The 23,279-nt window shown below is 36.9% G+C and overlaps 2 protein-coding genes across 2 annotated transcripts in view; one reads left to right on the plus strand and one right to left on the minus strand.

The window, feature by feature from the left end:
- Positions 1-23,279, minus strand: part of PSME4 (proteasome activator subunit 4) — a 107,433-nt gene that overhangs the window by 63,621 nt on the left and 20,533 nt on the right. Inside the window, exons 4-8 of the mRNA XM_041755079.1 lie at positions 8,878-8,922; positions 6,879-7,028; positions 3,073-3,136; positions 2,475-2,549; positions 1,190-1,312 (exon numbers count right to left, since the gene is read on the minus strand). Coding sequence (XP_041611013.1) covers positions 1,190-1,312; positions 2,475-2,549; positions 3,073-3,136; positions 6,879-7,028; positions 8,878-8,922 — 457 coding nt within the window. The remainder of the gene's footprint in view (positions 1-1,189; positions 1,313-2,474; positions 2,550-3,072; positions 3,137-6,878; positions 7,029-8,877; positions 8,923-23,279) is intronic.
- LOC121490883 (DNA-binding protein inhibitor ID-2-like) lies at positions 19,890-22,107 on the plus strand. Its single transcript, XM_041755080.1, is given in 1 exon segment — positions 19,890-22,107. A coding segment is annotated over 1 exon segment (435 nt). The 5' UTR covers positions 19,890-21,192; the 3' UTR covers positions 21,628-22,107.

The raw sequence follows: 23,279 nt of genomic DNA on the forward strand, positions 1-23,279 counted from the left end.
GTCTTGGGACTCCAGGATCATGCCCTGGGCCAAAGGCAGGTGCTAAACCACTGAGCAACACCCAAGGATCCCCACCTTCCCTCTCTCAAGATGATCTTTCAAAAAGGGCATAGACCTAAGGCAGACTGTTGAGTTGCATTAGGAACATTTCTTCCTGCTGAAAGGAAATCCATGTACACGTTCCCAAATGATAATAGGTCAACTACTAAAAAGATCATCATAATTCCATTGCAAAAAAACCCAACAAAAATATTAATAGTGTAACATAATAATTAACATTTTTGATTTATTATACTCAACATTCATATTTAATACAAAACTGTCAGTGGGAAAAACAGAATAGCAACATTAAAGCTGATAGTCATCACGATATAATTCTATGGCATTTCAACTCACTGCTGACGTATGATAGTCAACATCTAAATGTTTTTGCTCTTATGGAGTATTAGAAAGAAAATGTGATTTTTCCATATTTAATAATGAAATAGCAAAAATGGGGAGAATGAATTTTTTTTAAATCTAAAAATAAAATTTAATAGCCAAACTTCTCACAACCATCCTGCCTTTTCCACAAAAACGACCAACCAAACAACATAATCTGTGAATATATCAAATACAGAATAATTTTAAAAAGAGACAGCAGTAGAAGCAATATAAATGATAATCCAGAAAATTAGAGTATAAAATTATTCTAATATCCTTATTTGCAAGATGACACTGAAATCCAAGCATGTGGATATATTTTTCCTTTCCTTCAAGGATGTCAGTAAAGTAATCCTCCATATTTCTCCCTTTACCAAGATAATTTCCTTTGTATAGTAAGCTCTGTGTCAGTGTAATCTTCGACACTGAATGCATTCGTACTGAGCGTATGTAAAATCCTGAGTACTAATCACAGATTTATCATTTTCAATTTGACCTTACATTTTTGAGTCTGGTTCTTGATCAGTAGGGCTGTCAGACATTCTAAATCTCTTTAATCTTTGACTTCATTATTAAGAATCACTGGCTAGAGAGATTTACAAATGGTGCATTTTTCTACATTCTGGGTCTGGTTAGCATTAGCATACAACATCAGAAAATATCCAAGAATCCAATGACCAACTAAGACAGTAACATAGCCATTATGTGATTATACAGAATTTTTGTACAGTTAATACAAAATTAGATGAACTAATGTGTTACAAACCATCATAGCGGTGATCCATATCACAGCATGTCCTATATCATAAGCATTTGTTAAAAATCTTGGGACTAACACTTGACTGCTTCCCACTGGGAGGTTCAAGCTTCTCAGAATTCTTGTAAATATCTTTAAAAGAAAAAAGAAATAAAGAGTAAATATTTATATGTATCAGGTAACTCCTTAAATAACTGAAGTGTTATATTTTACTTCATTCTTTAAAAGTTTATTGAAATAATATCTACATTCAACATGAGGCTTGAACTCAGGACTCCGATATCAAGAGCTGCATGCTCTGATGATTAAGCCAGCCAGGAGCCCCTATTTACTTTCTTTTAAATGACACTGAGGTCACAGGGCTGTGGATAAGAAGCAGCTGTATCCATGTACCCATAAATAATCAAATGAGATATAGTTACACATAAAAACGCAAAATATAGACAAGTACAGTTAAACATGAAGTATTTTGGCTCCTTTCCATCTCTCTGCATATAAAATTATTTTTCTTATGCTTTCATTCCATGTCAAGAATGTACAAAATGCAAATACCTAGAATCCTTTTCAAAATTCTAACATTTATTTGATTTTTTTCCCTAGGTATTTGCATTTTAATCTGTCATTTAATAATTGCATTTTAATACAATTAAATTTATATTTAAAATCTGTCATTAGTAATAGGGAGCCCAACAGTGGGAGAAAATCACTTTTCCTCCTATACTGGAGAGTATAAGCAAAGGTAAATAGAATATTCATCTGCTGCTCCCCAGCCCTGCTCTACTGTCACTGTGCATCAGAATCACTGGATGCCTCATGTCAGCCCTCCTCAACCTACTGGAGGTGAAACAATATGGAAGATATTAAATGATGTTAAGAACACTGTACCCAGAGACACTTATAGCTGTATTTACTCTAGGAAATGTGATCTAAAAAGTGAAGAACACTCTAGAATAGCAATCAAAAACAATACACAAAATTTGTCAGGAGGTATGAATGTAAGACACCCTGAATAATATACTTAGTACTTCCTAAATTACTCACTTTGAAACTTCTATTTCATGTCCTACACAGGCAAGATAAAAATCACACATTTATGATACCTTGGTATAATCAAAAACTACAATTAGTTTTTGAAAATAAATGATCTACCCTGGTAAATTTTATCTTTTTACTAGTGGTCAACAAATATTTTATGAATCAACATACAAAACACACTTCTTAAAGACACAAAAAGTGCTATGAATGCTACTGTACTGTATGTTGTATATGTTGTATGTTCAAAGTTCTTAATTACCTTTGGTACATATGGATCCCAATCTATGTACCCTATATTATCGGTAGCCAATCGAGCAAAGAGATTTACTAGTTGCTGAAAGTAAACAAAAAAGAAAGTTAAGGAAATACACCTGTTGTTATTAAGTGTCACAGTCACATCTATTTATTGTTCCCAGCTGTTATCATTAGCACAGCTTAATATACGGTTTATGACTCATTTTCTAATAATCTCCAAATTTAAGTTCTAATTCTTGTCACCCATTTAAAATCAACTGCAGATGAAATGCTTATTAAAAGGGAAATGACAAAGCATCATCCACAATGCAAATAGAAGGAGAAATTTTAATCTAATAAGCATACAGAAAACATCCACTATGTGTATAGCAACATGCTAGTGAAGGTAATACAAAAGGAAACAAACAACAGCCTTACATTTCATGCATTTTATAATACATGTATATGCCTCTAGATATTGATAAAACCAAAAGAAGTATCTATTCGGTTAGAAACAGCAAACAGAAAAAAAAAATTACAACATTGTTAATAGTCAATTCTAAGGAACTGGTAAGATTTATCAAATGACCTGATAGCAAAGGAGGAAAAAACAGAATACTCACCCCCTCCCACTGTGGGAGATTTTGCACTGAAACCCAAAGGCCAATTAATTCATCAAACCAAAGTCTGAAGAAGAAAAATGTTATGAATAGCAAGTGATTTATAGAAAATGGTTCAAAGCCAGGTATCCTTTGAATTTTCTAATCTATTATTCTTACTGATAACTACACACCCTAGAAAAAATAATACTGAATGTTATAAATTTAATGGAACTAATAACTACTGTTGTCTGAATATTCCTCTTGTGATATATTTATGCCAAGAGAGTCATCTCATCAAACCTCTACTTCATTGGTAGGGGTGCCGGGGTCACTCAGTTGGTTAAGCACCTGACTCTTACTCTTAGTTTATGTGCAGGTCATGATCTTAGTTAGGGTCCTGGGATGGAGGCATCAGACTCATGTTCTGTGGGGAGATCACTTGAGGATTCTCTGCCCCTTCCCTGGCTCGTGCTTGCAAGCACACTCAAATAAAAAAAAAATTTTTTTGTATCATTAAAAAAACAAACAAACAAACAAAAAAACACCTCGGGGCACCAGGGTGACTCAGTGGTTGAGTCTGTCTTTGTCTCAGGTCGTGAACCTAGGGTCCTGGGATTTAGCCCTGCCTGCATCAGGCTCCCTGCAGGGAGACTGCTTATCCCTCTGCCGATGTCTCTGCCTCTCTCTGTCTCTAATGAATAAATAAAATCTTAGGGATCCCTGGGTGGCGCAGCGGTTTGGCACCTGCCTTTGGCCCAGGGCACGATCCTGGAGACCCGGGATCGAATCCCACGTCGGGCTCCCGGTGCATGGAGCCTGCTTCTCCCTTTGCCTATGTCTCTGCCTCTCTCTCTCTCTGTATGACTATCATAAATTTAAAAAAAAAAAAAAAAAGAGTTAAAAATAAACCTGCCCTACGACCCAGCAATTGCACTGTTGGGGATTTACCCCAAAGATTCAGATGCAATGAAACGCCGGGACACCTGCACCCCGATGTTTCTAGCAGCAATGTCCACAATAGCCAAACTGTGGAAGGAGCCTCGGTGTCCATCGAAAGATGAATGAATGGATAAAGAAGATGTGGTTTATGTATACAATGGAATATTACTCAGCAATTAGAAACAACAAATACCCACCATTTGCTTCAACGTGGATGGAACTGGAGGGTATTATGCTGAGTGAAATAAGTCAATTGGAGAAGGACAAACAGTTTATGTTCTCATTCATTTGGGGAATATAAAAAATAGTGAAAGGGAATATAAAGGAAGGGAAAAGAAATGTTGGGAAATATCAGGAAGGGAGACAGAACATAAAGACTCCTAACTCTGGGGAACGAACTAGGGGTGGTAGAAGGGGAGGAGGGTGGGGGGGTAGAGGGGAATGGGTGACGGGCACTGAGGCGGACACTTGACGGGATGAGCACTGGGTGTTTCTCTGTATGTTGATAAATTGAACACCAATAAAAATTAATTAAAAAAATAAATAAAAAATAAAAATAAATAAATAAATAAAATCTAAAAAAAAAAAAACAAAACATTTACTTCATTGTTAAATAATTACTATCCACCCCCATCTGATACTGTTGACAAGTGTCTCCTTCTCCCTTTCTCCTCTCATATTTTCCTATTACTACCTGTTCTTGCAATTCTCCCTTATATTCTTTCCTTAAGCCAATTAGTTTTTTCTTTTCTTAAGATTTTATTTATGGCAGCCCAGGTGGCTCAACGGTTTAGCACCGCCTTCAGCCCAGGGCCTGATCCTGGAGACCCAGGATGGATTCCCATGTCAGGCTCCCTGCATGGAGCCTGCTTCTCCCTCTGCCTGTGTCTCTGCCTCTCTCTCTGTGTCTCTCATGAATAAATAAAATCTTAAAAAAAAAAAAGATTTTATTTATTCATAAGAGAGAGAGAGAAGCAGAGACACAGGCAGAGGGAGAAGCAAACTCCATGCAGGGAGCCCTACGTGGGACTCGATCCCAGATCCTGAAATCATGCCCTGAGCCAAAGGCAGAAGCTCAAGCACGGAGCCACCCAGGCTTCCCAAGCCAATTAGTAATTATACCATTAATTAGCACCATAATAAATGTTCGACAAAAGAAATTAGCTATAAACTATTAGGTACAATTAAATTATCATGGGGGAAATAATCTCAGATTAAACAGAAGAGAATTATAAGGGCAAGAAAATGTTGGAATATTATTCAGCAATCTTTATGAATGTCAAAGAAAATAAAAAGTTTTTAGAATTTCTGAATCATAGGGGTGCCTGGGTGGCTCAGTCAGTTAAGCATTTGCCTTTGGCTCAGGTCATGATCTCAGTGTCCTGGGACTGAGCCCTGCATCAGGCTCCCTACTCAGTGGGGAGCCTGCTTTCTCCTTCTACCCCTCCCCCTGTTCATGCTTTCTCTCTCTTTCAAATAAATAAAAACAAAAAAAAACCCAAAAAACAAAAAAAAAAAAACACCATAAAAAAATTTCTGAATTATAACTAAAATTTCACAAATATATAGCTATGTACAAAATTTCTGATTTAAAACCTCACTACAGAAAATATGGGGGTTCTGGGGAATAAGCATGAACCCACAACAGAGTAATAATACCTATTTCCTTCCAGTCTTCTTTTCATACCTTTTTCTTTTTTCATAAAAATGTTGCTCAGTTGGGATGGGGGGGGCAGAAGGGGCAGATTTGCTTCTTCTTTTCCCTCTGCTCTTCCCTCCTCATGCTCTCTCATATGCACTCTCTCTCAAATAAATCTTTTTTTTAAAGAGCATAATCTAAATATTTTTCTTTTCTTTCTTTCTTTCTTTCTTTCTTTCTTTCTTTCTTTCTTTCTTTCTTTCTTTCTTTCTTTTTTTTTTTTAAGAGAGAGAACACATACACAAGGCATGGAAGGAGGGGCAGAGGGAGAGAGAAATTTAAGGTGGCTCCATGCCCAGGGTGGAGCCCAACACCGGGCTCAATCTTAGGACCCTGAGATCATGACCTGAGTCAAGAGTCAGCCGCTTAACCAAGGGAGCCACCTGAGGTGTCCCTAAGTATCTCTTATGCTAGGATTTGTTATATACCTAGTCATCTAGAAAAAAATAATTCTTAAAAACAATGCAAAGACTAGAATGAGTAAAGAAAAAAATTATTAAAAAAACTAAGAAAAACTACAAATGATGAATAAGACCAAGTTTTAGCAAAATACTTTTCCTTTTCCTGTACTCCACACAATTTAACATTTCTTATCACTGTCTATTTACTGATATTTTCTACTTCTTTTTGCACTTTTTATTCTTTCTCTTGATTTCTTAAAGTCCCTATCTTCACTTTTTTCTTTTAAGTTATTTCTACACCCAAAGTGGGGCTCAAACTCACAACCCCAAAATCAAGAATCACACGCTCCACCAATTGAGTCAGAAAAGGGCCGTGTAAAGCCCTCATGGTATTTGGCTTGACAGACAAGCATTATTTTCTCCTCATTTACAATCTTATGTTTCACCCTCCACACATTTTTCTTTTCTTTTCTTTTTAATGATAGACATATATATATATATATATATATATATATAGAGAGAGAGAGAGAGAGAGAGAGAGAGAGAGGCACAGACACAGGCAGAGGGATAAGCAGCTCCATGCCAGGAGTCCGATGCGGGACCGGGTCCTGGGACTCCAGGATCGTGCCCTGGGCCAAAGGCAGGCGCTAAACCCCTGAGCCAATTCAAATATAATTAACACAACAGTTGAGTTAAATTTTTGTTTACTATTATGGCTTTACTAGTTGGCTTAAATATCTCCACTTCTCGCTCTGTTCTATAATTTGTCAAGATATGTATATACTTACTTAAAACCTTTATGATGAAGTTCTGGAGGAAGGGAGGTAGGAAGAAATATTTCAAAATAAGTGATGGCCTTTTGCATTGTTACATCAAAAGGACACATTAAAGGCCGCCATTCTTCTAGCATCTCAGCTGTGGCATCTGCTGGAAAGTATCTGATAAAAAAGAAGGTTTTCATTTATCTGATCATTGGCTAAAAGGTCTACAACATTAATACATGACCAACAAAAAAGGGGGAGGTAGGGAATGAATTTCCTAAGGTACAATAGACCCTTAAAATGTTAACTTAAGTACATTTTTGCAACTCTAAAAATAAATACCTTGTAGCATTTAAACGTAAATTTTCTTCTTGTCTATAGGACTTAGAAAACTGCTATAAAGCTAATAAAACTCCTAAAATACAGTAGGAAAAAAATCTAGTCACAGAGAATCCAGTCTATAAGAAATGGATAATCAGTAAAATGTGAAAGAGAACAATAGTCCAGGAACCTCTAGGCACATATGGACCAACCATTTACTCTCACTGCACCACAGAGCTCTTTTGTATACAAGAGTAGACTAAACTAGATGGTCTGGTTTTACAGGTGCTAACATTCTATAAGTCTATGAAAGGGGCAGGGGAGCCTCTAGGGTAGAGAATATTCACAAAATTAAAATCTGAAGTGTACATCCACACACAAAACAGGTAAAATGGAGAAAGAGGACCCATGCATAATTACCAAATACTCATTAAGGGAGGTTAAAATAACAAAAAGTGAATGAGAAATTCAGATTTGGGCATGGCCAAAAGTTAGGAAACCCTTTCAAATACACGTGTAGGTTTGGCCTATGTGTCACATTATTAATACTATTATATCTTTGTTCATCTGTATTAATTAGAGCCACACATCATTCCTTAATATGAAAAGTAAAACTATATTTCTAGCAATACTCCTTTGAGTTCATCAAGCATCTATGTGCCAAATCACTATGCCACAGTTTAGAATGAAAAAAGAAAAAACAGAGAATATATTCTGCCTTTAAAGATCTCATACATCAATTCTCCTTCTAATTTTTCAGAGTCAACTGTTAGCCTTGGGTGTTCTATGAATTACCTAAGAGGCTAAAAACCACGAAGTACCCCAAGGATAATCAAATTGCTGGTGAGGAAATGCAGGCCAAGAAGTCACTACCTAGCTCAAAATGACGTGGCTTATGACTCAGCTTAGATCTTAAGCCTCAATCTTAAAAAGGAAACTACATCCTAAAAATACATTTGCTCGAGATTGAGAGTATAAAAGGTCAGCAACAAATATCTGATTTATAAAACCATTTATATAACTTTAACTCATAAGAATATGATAAAAGTGATTTCCATTCAAAAAAATTCACTGTATCCACACACAGCAGGATAAGCAATCTTAGAACAGCCCAGTAAATAATAGTTCAAGTCCACAGAACTGGTTATTTATTTACACTAAGCTCTACGTCCAACATCTCGAGATCAAGAGTTCATGCTCCACCAATTGAGCCAACCAGGGGTCTCAAGTTCATGTAATGGAGTTGAATTGATTAAAACTAAATTCAACCCATATTTATCTTTAAACATCAGAATATGCAATATTTCTGTATGTTCTACTGAAAGAGAACATACTTTAAAAATGTCTGAATACTATTTTATTACTCACATTTTAATACAATACCTACAATGCTCATTTTGGAAAATATTTTTGATCTGAGTAATGATATTCTAGGAAAATCTTTAAAATAAAGACAATTACACATAAATTATGGCATTCTTACTTTATAATGGGTAACTGACACCCACACCACTTAAAAATTTCTCAATTTATAAATGAAATCTGAATAATTCAGTTAAAGAGTTGGAAATGATATGTTGTGCCCAGTGACTAACATTAAAATGTTAAAAATGATTTATACCTTTAATTTCCTCTTCCAAGCATACTAAGAATGGAGAAATACCACAGAAATAAAAGAAGTTTTATAAATTGAGAAGCTACTTACGGTCGGCAGCTTTTCACGAGTGTTTTGAGAACATTTTCTACAGAACTAGGGGGGAAAAAGCCATTTGATAAATTAGGTTGGTGTATTTTGAAATGCATCTAATCCAATTAATAAGTACTCTAAGATATGCTCATACATTTAAAAATTATGTGTAATGCAATAAGTAATCTTTCTCTTTCATACAAACAGAACTACAAGGATTAACTACTTAAACTCTGTAATCTACTCTTTCTTTTGCCCTTGATTTGTTCATTCTCTGTTGTAAACTAAAGGGAAGAAAACTGGAAAAAGGACAAACTATTTTCAATCTTTACAAAGTAGGCAGCAATGACCATACACAGCATATCAAGAAGGATGCTCAAGTGGCTTAAAACTTCAAACACTAATTTTTATTTTTATCAAAGTGCTTTTACATCGAAACACAAACAGCAGACAAAATCTAGTGTGCTTATATCAGCAACTGCCAGAAACTAGTTTTCTGTAACCAATGGTGGGAGTTCTAGAACACAATGAGGTTATTTTACTGCCAGCAACAATTAACAAAAATAGCAACAGCCATCTTTTTGACCTACTTAAAATGTTAGTTGAGTAACATTAAAAAGCTGTAACTTAAAAAAAAAAAAAAAAAAAAAAAAAAGCTGTAACTTATTTCCAACTTTGTAGGTGGTTCAAGTGAATTTAAGAAAACATTCAGTATTTGATTATGGATTTATAATAAATGCTTGTCTTAATGAAAAGGCCAATGTGCTAAAAAAAAAAAAAAAAAAAAGGCCAATGTGTACTGGTTTAAACATACATGGCCAGAATGGAATATTTAAATTAATTAGACTATTGTCAAAAGAGGTAAAACACAAATAAACAAAACAAAGGGCACCAGGTAATTTTGGCCTGGAATTTTAAAATAAATGTGTGGCTACTTACAGTATGATGCGTACAAGTAAATAAAACAAGTCCCCAAATCTCAAGAAAAAAAATTAGGGGGGAAAGGGGTAACTTTCATGCAGTGCTTCCACCTGACACTTTCTCATTAAGCTTCTTGAAATTGTTAAGTCCAGAAGTCTATCCAACCTCCCTGAAAGCTTAAGAACTAATCTGTAAAGAAATTCCAAGAAATAACACAAATCAAACTCAGCACAAGTAATCAATTATACAACCAAAAGAGAAAACTATGATTTCATTACTAGAAACTGTAGAAATCCTCTTTAATTTCAAAACTAGTTAGAAAAAAACTAACTGAAGGCTACAACACATGAGAGAATTCTAACATTAAAAAGATGACCATATGACCAGAGAGACATGGAACATTTTCTTTGATTATCAAGGAGAGATTCTATCTTCACTCACAAAAAAGCTAAGCAATTGAGGACACAGAATGAGTTTAGAGAACATCTAAGTTCGCCTGGTTAAAAAAGGGGTAAACTTCTCCAACGACATTTAAACTCCCTGAAAACCATGACTATGATTTTTACCTCCGGACATTTCCAAAGTACTTTTAACAAAATTATGTGTTCATATACATATTTATGCATATTTATATTTATGAATTTACAATATACAGTAAACATTTTCTATGAGAGCAACAAAGAGCACAGATCTTTGGGTCTTCTTTTATTTTGGATGGAAGAACCCCGTTTAGAAACAAATTATAGACAAGGTTTAAAGAATTATCTATATCTAGTTCTACACTAAGTAACAGATCAACTCAACTTTCAAATGCAGATTTTTAAAAAGATAATTCTAAAATGGCAAACTTTCTGTCCCAGGAGATAAGCAGAAGATCTGTAATACTACCAGGTCCTAAAGTTTGTGTTCATGTTGACTTTGTATTTATTTTACTGTTTCTGTGACAACTCGTTTGAGTGCAACACAGAAAACCTGCTATTTTCTATTCCACAAACAACTTTCATATAATGTAAAAAAATGTTTCTAGAAGGCAGTGAAAGGCTGCCCAGCTACCTGCTTTCTCCAGTTCCCTTCACTCTTTACAAGAATAAGTGGTTAATTATAATACTTGATAGCTGTCACCTCACTCATTAGAGGGATTGGGTATGTGGGAAGGTGCTTTAGTTCATCTAAAATAAAGTCAACTTCAACCCCTCCTTATATATAAGGCCTGTGCCAATGGATTTATGCTCTTTATCCAGAAAAGGGTACAATCTCTCTAACCTGTGATATCTGTATAGTGACCTTTTGTGATTCTTGTAATCTCTCAAGATGAAGGGAACAATGTTTCTGTTTAAAAATAAAATAGAAGGTTAAGGCTAGATGCTACTAAACTATATTGCACTAATTTTTAGAGGGAGTGGATAATCACTACGTACTTTCTCAATTGTTGGAAATTTATAATACTAAAGTGATTACAATTCAAAACACTTTCTTTTTTTAATCAAAAGGGATTGATCTACAGAAGGAATAAGCTTTGAATGGGTTTTCTCATATCCTACTTCCTGTTAGAAAAGGCATGTTAAGTTGAAAAGAAAGCCATAACATATCATGCAATAGTTCATAACTTGGGCTTAGAGTTGGGACAGATCTATATTTGATTACCAGTTCTGCTACTTACTTTCTTCAATAGTAAAGCCTCAGTTTTTCCATCTATATAATAATACCTACCTCTCAGAAGGCTGTTAAAAAATTAAATGAGATAATGTAAAGAGTACAGTTATCTGGCCCAGAATTAAGCACTAAAACTGTTAACTATAATTATTATTTCATACTATCCAAAACAAATTACATTTTCAGGCTCCTCAAGAACTATTATCTTGTGTTCATTTTGCTTTTACATTTATTCTACTGTCTCTTAATAATTATTAATGTATGATTTAGGAAATTACATCTATTTTGATGTGATTTAGTAATTAAATGTAATTCTTTTCCCAATTCCCACCCTATTTATTAGGGCAGACAGTAAGTTCTTGTCCCAGTTCTTGAGCTCTTGTCCCAGTTTCAACAAATGACTGTATGAGTTTTCCTCTCTGGGCCACAATTTCCTACTCTTTATGATGACATTAGTAAAATAAATGCCAAATATATAGCAGAGAAGCTTGAGGAAAGCCAAAAACCTTAGCCTCCAGTTACACCATTTATTGAGATAGGGGACTTATATAAACCTGGAGGTTTATGCTTCCTACCTCCTTGGCCTTACCTAATTCTCTAGACAAGATTCACTTCTAAACCAGAGAAATGTATAGCAAATGATACATTCAAGATGAAAGCAGTGTGGACTACCCATAGTCAGAAGTATTTTCAGCTTGACTTGACAATTCTTGAACTAAAATTTAGCTTCAGAATTATATTTGCTTTTTTATAAATGAACTGGACAACTGTAACACTGACCTATTCTATATACCTCTGCCTTAACCTCCTTATAATTTAATGGTAACTGCCTATATAATATTTTCTTTAAGAATGTACTTCATTAAAAAAAAGAATGTACTTCATTTCATCCAAAGAACCTCAAGTTTTACCTGCTTTCTCTATATCTAAGCAAACACAACCGTCAGTTCATCAAACACTACCCATCTCATATCTAATCCTTCAAAATCTAATACTGTGTCATTAAATCAGTCAATACTTATTTTTCACAGCCACTTCACACAAAATTAGGGTCAAGATAATTCTACCATAAGAAAGGTGTAAGTAAAGTATAACATCTTCATCACTGAAGTAGCATTAACATTGATTTTTCATCATAACTACTTTCAGAAAAAAGTATGCCTCTATGGCTAGTATTAAGAAGTTGTAATAATCCTGACCACTCATGTAAAAACAGCATGCATAACTGCTGAGAGTGATAAGGCTGATCAGTGTGAACTAAATATTTTTTTAAAAGCTTTAAAAAGAGCAGTTCTATAGAAAGATCATTATGACACAGATACAACTTTTGGAGGAAACACTACCAAAGTTATTAATAAAAACCAACTACTTATTTTCTCATTTCCAAATAAAAGTGAAAGTGGTATTTCTTTCATTTATTTATTTATTTATTTTAAAGATTTTCCCGTAATCACGAACAAGACAGGGATGTCCACTCTCACCACTGCTATTCAACATAGTACTACAAGTGCTAGCCTCAGCAGTCAGACAACAAAAAGACATTAAAGGCATTCAAATTGGCAAAGAAGTCAAACTCTCCCTCTTCGCCGATGACATGATACTCTACATAGAAAACCCAAAAGCCTCCACCCCAAGATTGCTAGAACTCATACAGCAATTCGGCAGTGTGGCAGGATACAAAATCAATGCCCAGAAATCAATGGCATTTCTATACACTAACAATGAGACTGAAGAAAGAGAAATTAAGGAGTCAATCCCATTTACAACTGCACCCAAAAGCATAAGATACCTAGGAATAAACCTAACCAAAGAGGTAAAGGATCTATACCCTAAAAACTATAGAACACTTCTGAAAGAAATTGAGGAAGACACAAAGAGATGGAAAAATATTCCATGCTCACGGATTGGCAGAATTAATATTGTGAAAATGTCAATGTTACCCAGGGCAATTTACACGTTTAATACAATCCCTATCAAAATACCATGGACTTTCTTCAGAGAGTTAGAACAAATTATTTTAAGATTTGTGTGGAATCAGAAAAGACCCCGAATAGCCAGGGGGATTTTAAAAAAGAAAACCATAGCTGGGGGCATCACAATGCCAGATTTCAGGTTGTACTACAAAGCTGTGGTCATCAAGACAGTGTGGTACTGGCACAAAAACAGACACATAGATCAATGGAACAGAAGAGAGAACCCAGAAGTAGACCCTGAACTTTATGGTCAACTAATATTCGATAAAGGAGGAAAGACTATCCATTGGAAGAAAGACAGTCTCTTCAACAAATGGTGCTGGGAAAATTGGACATCCACATGCAGAAGATTGAAACTAGACCATTCTCTTGCACCATACACAAAGATAAACTCAAAATGGATGAACGATCTAAATGTGAGACAAGATTCCATCAAAATCCTAGAGAAGAACACAGGCAACACCCTTTTTGAACTCGGCCACAGTAACTTCTTGCAAGATACATCCACAAGGCAAAAGAAACTAAAGCAAAAACGAACTATTGGGACTTCATCAAGATAAGAAGTTTTTGCACAGCAAAGGATACAGTCAACAAAACTAAAAGACAACCTACAGAATGGGAGAAGATTTTTGCAAATGACGTATCAGATAAAGGGCTAGTTTCCAAGATCTATAAAGAACTTATTAAACTCAACACCAAAGAAACAAACAATCCAATCATGAAATGGGCAAAAGAAATGAAGAGAAATCTCACAGAGGAAGACATGGACATGGCCAACATGCACATGAGAAAATGCTCCACATCACTGGCCATCAGGGAAATACAAATTAAAACCACAATGAGATATCACCTCACACCAGTGAGGGGAACATTAACAAGGCAGGAAACAACAAATGTTGGAGAGGATGCGGAGAAAAGGGAACCCTCTTACACTGTTGGTGGGAATGTGAACTGGTGCAGCCACTCTGGAAAACTGTGTGGAGGTTCCTCAAAGAGTTAAAAATAGACCTGCCCTAGGACTCAGCAATTGCACTGTTGGGGATTTATCCCAAAGATTCAGATCCAATGAAACGCTGGGACACCTGCACCCCGATGTTTCTAGCAGCAATGGCCACAATAGCCAAACTGTGGAAGGAGCCTCGGTGTCCATCGAAAGATGAATGGATAAAGAAGATGTGGTTTATGTATACAATGGAATATTACTCAGCCATTAGAAACGACAAATACCCACCATTTGCTTCAAAGTGGATGGAACTGGAGGGTATTATGCTGGGTGAAGTAAGTCAATCGGAGAAGGACAGTGTATGTTCTCATTCATCTGGGGAATATAAGTAATAGTGAAAGGGAATATAAGGGAAGGGAGAAGAAATGTGTGGGAAATATCAGAAAGGGAGACAGGACATAAAGACTCCTAACTCTGGGAAACGAACTAGGGGTGGTGGAAGGGGAAGAGGGTGGGGGGTGGGGGTGAATGGGTGACGGGCACTGAGGGGGGCACTTGACGGGATGAGCACTGGGTGTTATTCTGTATGTTGGTAAATTGAACACCAATAAAAAATAAATGTATTATTAAAAAAATAAAAAATAAAGATTTTATTTATTTATTCATGAGAGACACAGAGCGGGAGGCAGAGACACAGGCAGAGGGAGAAGCAGGCTCCACACAGGGAGCCTGATGCGGGACTCAATCATCCCAGGTCCCCAGGATCATGCCCTAGGCTAAAAGCAGCTCTAAACCACTGAGCCACCGGGCTGCCCTTAAAGTGGTATTTTAAAAGAGCAAATATAATGTTCCTCAAATACCATGTTAAAAATCACTATACCTACCTTAATAATCACTGCTTATTAACAAAATAACCATAAACTATTTTAAATTTCAACAGGTCCTCAGAGAAATGACTTTCATCATTTCATTATTATGTTAAATTCTATAGCCAGAGATCATTCTTGAGCTGCTGATACTAACTTAAGCTTAGAAACGTAACCACATTTCTCAAGAAACCCTCCAGCAGTAAGAACATGTCATTTCCATGTGTTGAAGGGTGAACAAAGGATTTAGTTGTATCTCAGGGATAAGAATACCAACTCTAAGTCCTTTGTCAGATCAACTGAGAAACAAACACCATCAAGAACAAGTACTAGAAAAGGGTAATAATCAAGTTTCTCTAGAGGCAGAATAATATCAAAAATGAAAATGTTAATACTCTATGATCCCCGTAGAGAATGATATATGGAAGAAAAATAGATCTTAAGAAAATAAATTGAGCTATCTAGACCCAAACTGCTCATCATGAAAATATGTAAACCTTAAAAAACTCACAAAAGCGAAACTGATGGTGACAAAACTAAAATTTAAACACAGCAATTCAAATATGAATCGTCCATGCCCATTTGTAAAAGCTGATCTATGCATAATTCCTCCAAGCCTTGTCAGAAGCAAGAGTCTTCATTAATAACTTGCAATATGTTATTCTAATTTAAGTGTATGGGGCATTATTTTAGGAAATAAAACTAGGCCCCTAACACATAAATGCTTCCTTTTTAATGTAAACAATAAGTGATTCTTAAGTTGCTATTATCAAATTCAAACTAACTCCTTTCCGATTTTGATTTTTTATTAAAAAAAAAAAAAAGAGGGATCCCTGGGTGGCGCAGCGGTTTAGCGCCTGCCTTTGGCCCAGGGCGCGATCCTGGAGACCCGGGATCGAATCCCACATCAGGCTCCCGGTGCATGGAGCCTGCTTCTCCCTCTGCCTGTGTCTCTGCCTCTCTCTCTCTCTCTGTGACTATCATAAATAAAAAAAAAAAAAAAAAAATTAAACAAAAATTAAAAAAAAAAAAAAAAAAGACTCTACAATTTGCTTCTCTAGTAGAACCTAGAAACAGAGAGGAGTGCGAAATGTTCCCTTGCCCCTGAGGCATATAGGCAGAAAGTAAAAAAGGGAGAGGAGAAGAAGAGGGAGAAAAATAAGGGAAAAGGAGACAGGAAAAAAGAAAGTTAAAAAATCCTTGCTCCAAAAAATAGAACCAGCTTTTTAAAACATGTTGAAATGCATGGCACCCTAAGCTGTAGTTTCAAATAAAGACATATACACAAGTCACATGAGTTTAAGACTTGAAAGACAGTTAAATGAAGCAACCTTTCACTTTTGATTATAAAAATAGTATTCTAAAAATAGTATGAACACATGCAGTCAGCTGACAAAACTGTTTCAAAATGAATCAGAATACATCTAAGATGAAAATACTCCAAGCAAAACACCAATTCCAAAAGTATGCCATATTGAAGGGTTTTCAGGGTTTGAAATAAACTGTGAAGTTATAACTTTATCACTAGACTATGAACACTTACTATACTAATACACTAAACAGAAACTTAGGTAGAAAGGTAAATTTTAAAACGTTTAAATTGATTCCCTATTAGAAATTCAGTGGACGTAGACTAGCTCTGAAGAACAAAAACTAAAAAGTATTGCTGTATGGCTCTCCAACTGGTTTCTTTAACATTTCTGCAGAGAACTAAGACTACTAGATTTCTCTGATTTTAAAAATCAAGGCAAGTGTGATGAAGAAAGTCCAAGAACCAAAGAATCAGATAATCCTTCACAGACACATAGCCTGACCTGAATGGAAATAAGGTAACAGGTACTCCTTTCAAAAGGTGGTATCTGATAACAGTAAAAAGATTACAGAAAATTAGAGAAAATAAAAAAATAATTACAATCCTGAGAAATGTTTTAAGTACAATTCTTCTACTTTTTTTTTTACAGACATTAGTTTCTAATTTTATCTTACAGGGCTGCCTCTCACCAAGCAAGAGCCCCTTTCAAGAGTGATTCCAAATCCTCACTACACTTTGTGATCTCTTTAAATTGAAACAACCCATTAGCAATTAAAAAAAAGTCTGCATCAACAGAGCCTGCACTTCCTTAGTGTACTCCATTCAGTTGGAGGCACATAGCCCTGGGTGTGAGCACTCCAAGCCACTGAACCAAAATGGTTTATCTTCCTGGAGCATCAATTATAGTCAAGAGACACAGAGGAGAGAAATTTTTACTTATGAAAACATCACTTAATAAGCCTAATATAGATATGAATGTTTTAAAATAACATGTAAAATTTCCAAGAAATTTCTCACACCAGAGCACTTTAAGAAACACCTCAGAGCCTTGAGGAAAAGGAAAGGAGGTACTAAGTAGACAGTTTGATAGTACTGGTATAAGGAAAAAAGAATACTGGTTTTAAAACTACAAGATCCAGGTCTTACAGAATTCAAAATAGGAAAAAAAGAAAAGAACATGGAAAGAAAACATGAGGGCCTGATTAATGGGGCAGAAAACTTTAGATTGCGGGGACACAAGGTAAGCGGTGGCAAATCTTTTTTTTTTTTTTTTTTAAGATTTATTTTTATTTATTTATGATAGTCACAGAGAGAGAGAGGCAGAGACACAGGCAGAGGGAGAAGCAGGCTCCATGCACCGGGAGTCCGACGTGGGATTCGATCCTAGGTCTCCAGGATCGCGCCCCGGGCCAAAGGCAGGCGCCAAACCACTGCGCCACCCAGGGATCCCAGCGGTGGCAAATCTATGCACATGGAGGGAACATTTTGGAAATGTACAGGGCATTTTTAATGATCCCAATTACTGGGGAGGATTCAATGGAACTTTAGTGATCCTGGTATACTGGGTATCCTGCAATTCATGGAATAGCCACAAATAATGAAAAATTTTTGTAAGACTTTAAATGTCCCACTGTAAACTTAGATACAGGTAAAAAAATTTTGATCCTAAAAGTGAAGAAGTGCTTTAACCATTAAGTATTTTTTGCAAGTTCTTTTTTTTTTTTTTTTTAAGATTTATTTATTTGAGACCAAGAGAGCAAGTGCATGAGTAAGCATGGGGGTGGGAGGTGGAGAGGCAAAGGAAGAGAGAGAATTCAAGTAGACTTCCCCCACTGAGCCTAGAGACCACCAGTGTGGGGCTCCATCTCCTAACCCTGAAATCATGACCTGAGCCAAAGGGAGGCAGATGTTTAACCGACTCCACCACCCAGGCACCTGAAACACCCAAAGACTGAAGACTATTTTTACAGTCTAGAGCCAACTGTCATTACACTAGCAAAAGCAGACATAAAACATGATGTCACAGAATTTCATTAATACTTTTGTTGTTAAAATGCGTCATGTTAGTGTCATCTTTTTTGGTATGGCACAAAAGGCAGTTTACATTGTAAAAATTTGATATTGACGTTATTGATTCATTTTAGCATTGTTACCTTTCAACCTTATATTGTCCCCCGAAGTCCACAGCACAAATTCTCTATGACTTCATATATCAATGTTTCATTTCCCAATTCTTCCTTTACCTCTACTTCTTTTTTAATTTTAAGATTTTATTTATTTGAGAGAGAGAGAGAGTGAGAGAGCACAAGCAGGGGGAGGAGCAGAGGGAGAGGGAGAAACAGGCTCCCCGCTAAGCAGGAAGCCCAACGCAGGGCTTGATCCCAGGATTCTGGGATCATGACCCCAGCCAAAGGCAGATGTATAACTACCCAGGCACCCCGCTATTTCTTTCACAAGTAATAAAGTTCAAAAATAATTTTTGTGATACCATTCCGTACCATCCACATAAAGGATAACTGTGGCACTGTATTAGAAATAAGGCCAGCTTATCTGCAAGAATATCGCACTTCCTTTTCCTTAGCTTAGTGCTCTAAAATTAAAACGACTTCCCTCTCTTTTATATTTAAATAAGTTTTATCTGTTATTCTTTATCCCAGCACTAGTTTTTATTTTAATGTCCACTCATAATGCTGCTCTTTTATTTTCTTGTGCTATATATCCTAAACAAAATGTATTTGGACCTTTTTTAAATCCAAACTTACTCATTATAAGTACATGCAAAATCTGAATACCATTTTGTGTCTTTAGTGTAATGATGCCTGCATGTCTGAAATATGTTTTTTTTTTTTCAAGATTTTATTTATACGAGAGAGAGAGAGAGAGAGAGAGAGAGAGAGAGGCAGAGACACAGGCAGAGGGAAAAGCAGGCTCCACGCAGGAAGCCCAACATGGGACTTGATCCAGGGTCTCCAGATCAGGCTCTAGGCTGAAGGCAGCACTAAACCCCTCAGCCACCCAGGCTGCCCTATGTATTGTTTTATAATAAACTACCGTCTCATTATAGGAATCATTTTATGGTTAAGACATTATTTGTACTTATTTTTGTCATTGAGTACAGGTAAAGAGTATAGGTAGATTATATTACTTATATATTTCATTTCAGAATACCCAACTACACAATACAAAAGGGGGTCTGCCTGCTTTAAGCCAAGGAAAGATTTCAGCAAAGACACGATGTTTCTTCAAAAGATCAAGAACAGCCATGGTGAAACTTCTAAGGAAGAAGGTTTCCTTAGGAGCAAGAACATGGGGACGCTGCAGGAAAAGACACATGGTAAGCAGAGGATGAAGATGCAGGGGAGGACTCTACGCACAGGCTGACAGTAACAGTGTTGAGCACTGACAAAATTTCCAGGAAGGTAGAAAGCCAGAGCTGCGCACTGCCAGACTTAAAAGGAAGCAGCTGCCTTTGAAAAGGTACATCTCAGTGCAGGAAGTAAGATGCTTACTTATGAAAAAGTAAGTAAGGGACTCACTGAAGAAGAAAAAGAAGAAATTTTTGAAGAAATCGCCTTCTTTCCCCTAGCATTTACCAAAGATTTTCTGAGGCAGCCAAAATAAATCAGCCAGGAAAACTTCAGAAAGAGAACTGATTCAGAAAGATAACTGGTCTGTGAAACGGCGATGCCAATCAAAGCCTAAATGGCCTCATATTTTAAGAAGGCCCAGTCACCCCAGTTCATGCCATGTTTCTTCCAGCAGAAATAATACTCAAAAGGAACCTTCACAACAAAGCTTTTATGCTAAATTTTGGGTTTTCATACTAAATATTTGAAGATGTACCATTTAGCTTCATGATGAATTTTGCTCTATGGTGGAAATGGGTTTCCTTGTTTTAACCCATGGAATCTTCAGAAAAGAAATGATCTCTCACCACTGCATTTGTGACCACTAGCCAAAAACCAATTAGGGCCTAACTTCAGGATCACCTATAGTCATGTTTTGTTTTTTAAATTATTTTCATTTACATCATTTCACTATTTACTTATGACCTAAAAATCTGTTAAAGTCTGCTATTTGCAGTCATTTAAAAAAAAAAAATCTATTAAGGGTTTAACAAAGGCTGCTGATTTCAGTGAAACCTGAGAAATTATCATGGGTTAAAAAAACCGAACTGGGAGGCTACAAGAAGTCCTGAAATAATGAAAACACGCCTCGAATTGAGAGAGAAAATGCAGGAATAAATCCTTAAAGACTTATACAAGCCTATAAAATGGTGCTCTGCAGGAAATGAGTACATGTGTATGACAAACAACTATAGGTAATGAGGGGAGAGGCAAATTGAAGAAAATTGTAGAATCTTTCCTAAAAATAAACCTTGTCACAAATACTTTAAGAGTTTCTTCTTGGGGATGCATGGGTGGCTCAGTCAGTTAAGCATCAGACTCTTGATTTCATGATCTCAGGGTCATGGGTTCAAGCTCCACATTGTGGAGCCTACTTTAAACAAACAAACAAACAAACAAACAAACAAACAAACAAACAAACATTCCGAGCCCAGCCCAGTGCAGAGGATAGGAAACTCAAGAAGCTCTATGGGCAGCAGAGGCATAAGCTGCTGGGCAGCCGGCTCCCTCCTGGTCTCTCCTTCCCCAGGAGGTCAGTATGAGAGCCTTCAGTCCAGTGAGGTCTGTTAGGAAAAATAGCCTTTTAGACCACAGCCTGGTCATCTCCCGGCACAAAACCCTGGTGGAGGACCAAATGAGCCTGCTGTACAATATGAATGACGGCTACTCCAGGCTCAAGGAGCTGGTGCCCAGCAGCCCCCAGAATAAGAAGGTGAGCAAGATGGAAATCCTGCAACAGGGCACATTGGGCCTGCAGATCGCCCTGGACTCACACCCCAGTATTGTCAGCCTGTACCACTAGTGACCTGGGAGGAGTGAGGCGTCCAGGACATCACTGACCACCCTAAACACAGACATCAGCATCCTGTCTTCACATGCTGCTGAATTCCCTCCTGAATCAATGTCAAACGACAGCGCTCTAGGGCTGAATAAACGGTTTAGGACTTTCCTTTTCTTTGCACAACAGCAATGAATCCAAAGGATCTTTTAAGACACGGACCTTCTAGTTTTTTAAAGATTTTATTGATTTTGAGAGCAAGTGAATGCATGTGTGCACAAATGGGGAGAGGGGCAGGGGGAGAGGAGCAGAGGGAGAGAGAGAGGGAGAAGCAGACTCCCGTTGAGCAGGGAGCCCAATGTGGGGCTCAATCCCAGGATCCTGGGGTCCTGACCCAAGATGAAGGCAGATGCTTAACCAACTCAGCCACCCCACACCCCCGAACTTCTTTTCAACCATTTCACAAGGATAACAATACGCTGAATGGACATTTTTAAAAAATGGAAAGAAAATTAAGAACAACCATTTTCCCCAAGGTGACTGTGATATTAGCTATTTGTGAAAAAGACTTTTAAATGCCCTTTCTGTGGTTGAAAGCTTTTTTTTTAAAAAAAAGATTTTATTTATTTATTCATTCATGAGAGACACACACAGAGAAAGGCAGAGACAGGCAGAGGGAGAAGCAGGCTCCATACAGGGAGCCAGATGCAGGACTTGATCTCCAGGATCACGCCCTGGGCCAAAGGCGGCACCAAACAGCTGAGCCACCTGGGCTGCCTGAAATATTTATATACTGTTCCCACCTTGGGGACTGAAAATGTTAAAATCATAAGGAATTTCCTAATTTAAGCAGGCTTTGCCTTTTTTTTCAAAGGTGGAGAATGAATACCAGAAGGATCCAGTATTCAGTTACTTTTATATTAAGTCTTTTGGCCAGATATGACCTTTTAGACACAAACCTACTGAATGCTATGAGTACGTATACGTGTGTGTGTGTGTGTGTGTGTGTACACACACATGTGGTGAAACCCTGTGAGTTCTTTAATTAGTTTTCTTATACAGTGGCAGAGATGAACATTTCTGTATTCAAAGTATAATGATGTACTTATTCATGCTAAACTTTTTATAAAAAATTAGTTACAAACTTAACTCTTTTAGGCAAATAGATCGTGTGTTTATTTTTTAAAAGATTTTATTTATGGGATCCCTGGGTGGCGCAACGGTTTGGCGCCTGCCTTTGGCCCAGGGCGCGATCCTGGAGACCCGGGATCGAATCCCACGTCGGGCTCCCGGTGCATGGAGCCTGCTTCTCTCTCTGCCTGTGTCTCTGCCTCTCTCTCTCTCTCTCTGTGACTATCATTAAAAAAAAAAAAAAAAAAAAAAAAGATTTTATTTATGTATTCATGAGAGACGGAGAGAGAGAGAGAGAGAGAGAGAGAGAGAGAGAGAGATATTGGGGCAGAGACACAGGCAGAGGGAGAAGCAGGCTCCTTGTAGAGAACCTGACATGGGACTCGATCCTGGGTCTCCAGGATCACACCCTGACTGAAGGCGGCGCTAAACCACTGAGCCACCCGGGCTGCCCAGATGGTGTGTTTACTGAATGGCAATTGCCTGCTTTATTTCAGAGGACCAGTGCTTTGCTTTTTATTCTATGTTATAACTGAACCCAAATAAATACAAGTTCAAATTTATGGATATAGATTATTTAAGATTATAATAAACATGTCTGAAATTAAAAAGAAAAAAGGTTTTGTTTTTTTGAAGTAGCCCAATGTAGGGCTTAAACCCACAACTCTGAGATTAAGACCTGAGCTGAGATCACGAGTCGGACACGTAACCAAATA

Source organism: Vulpes lagopus, chromosome 5 (assembly GCF_018345385.1).
Source record: "Vulpes lagopus strain Blue_001 chromosome 5, ASM1834538v1, whole genome shotgun sequence".
Taxonomy (NCBI): Eukaryota; Metazoa; Chordata; class Mammalia; order Carnivora; family Canidae; genus Vulpes; species Vulpes lagopus.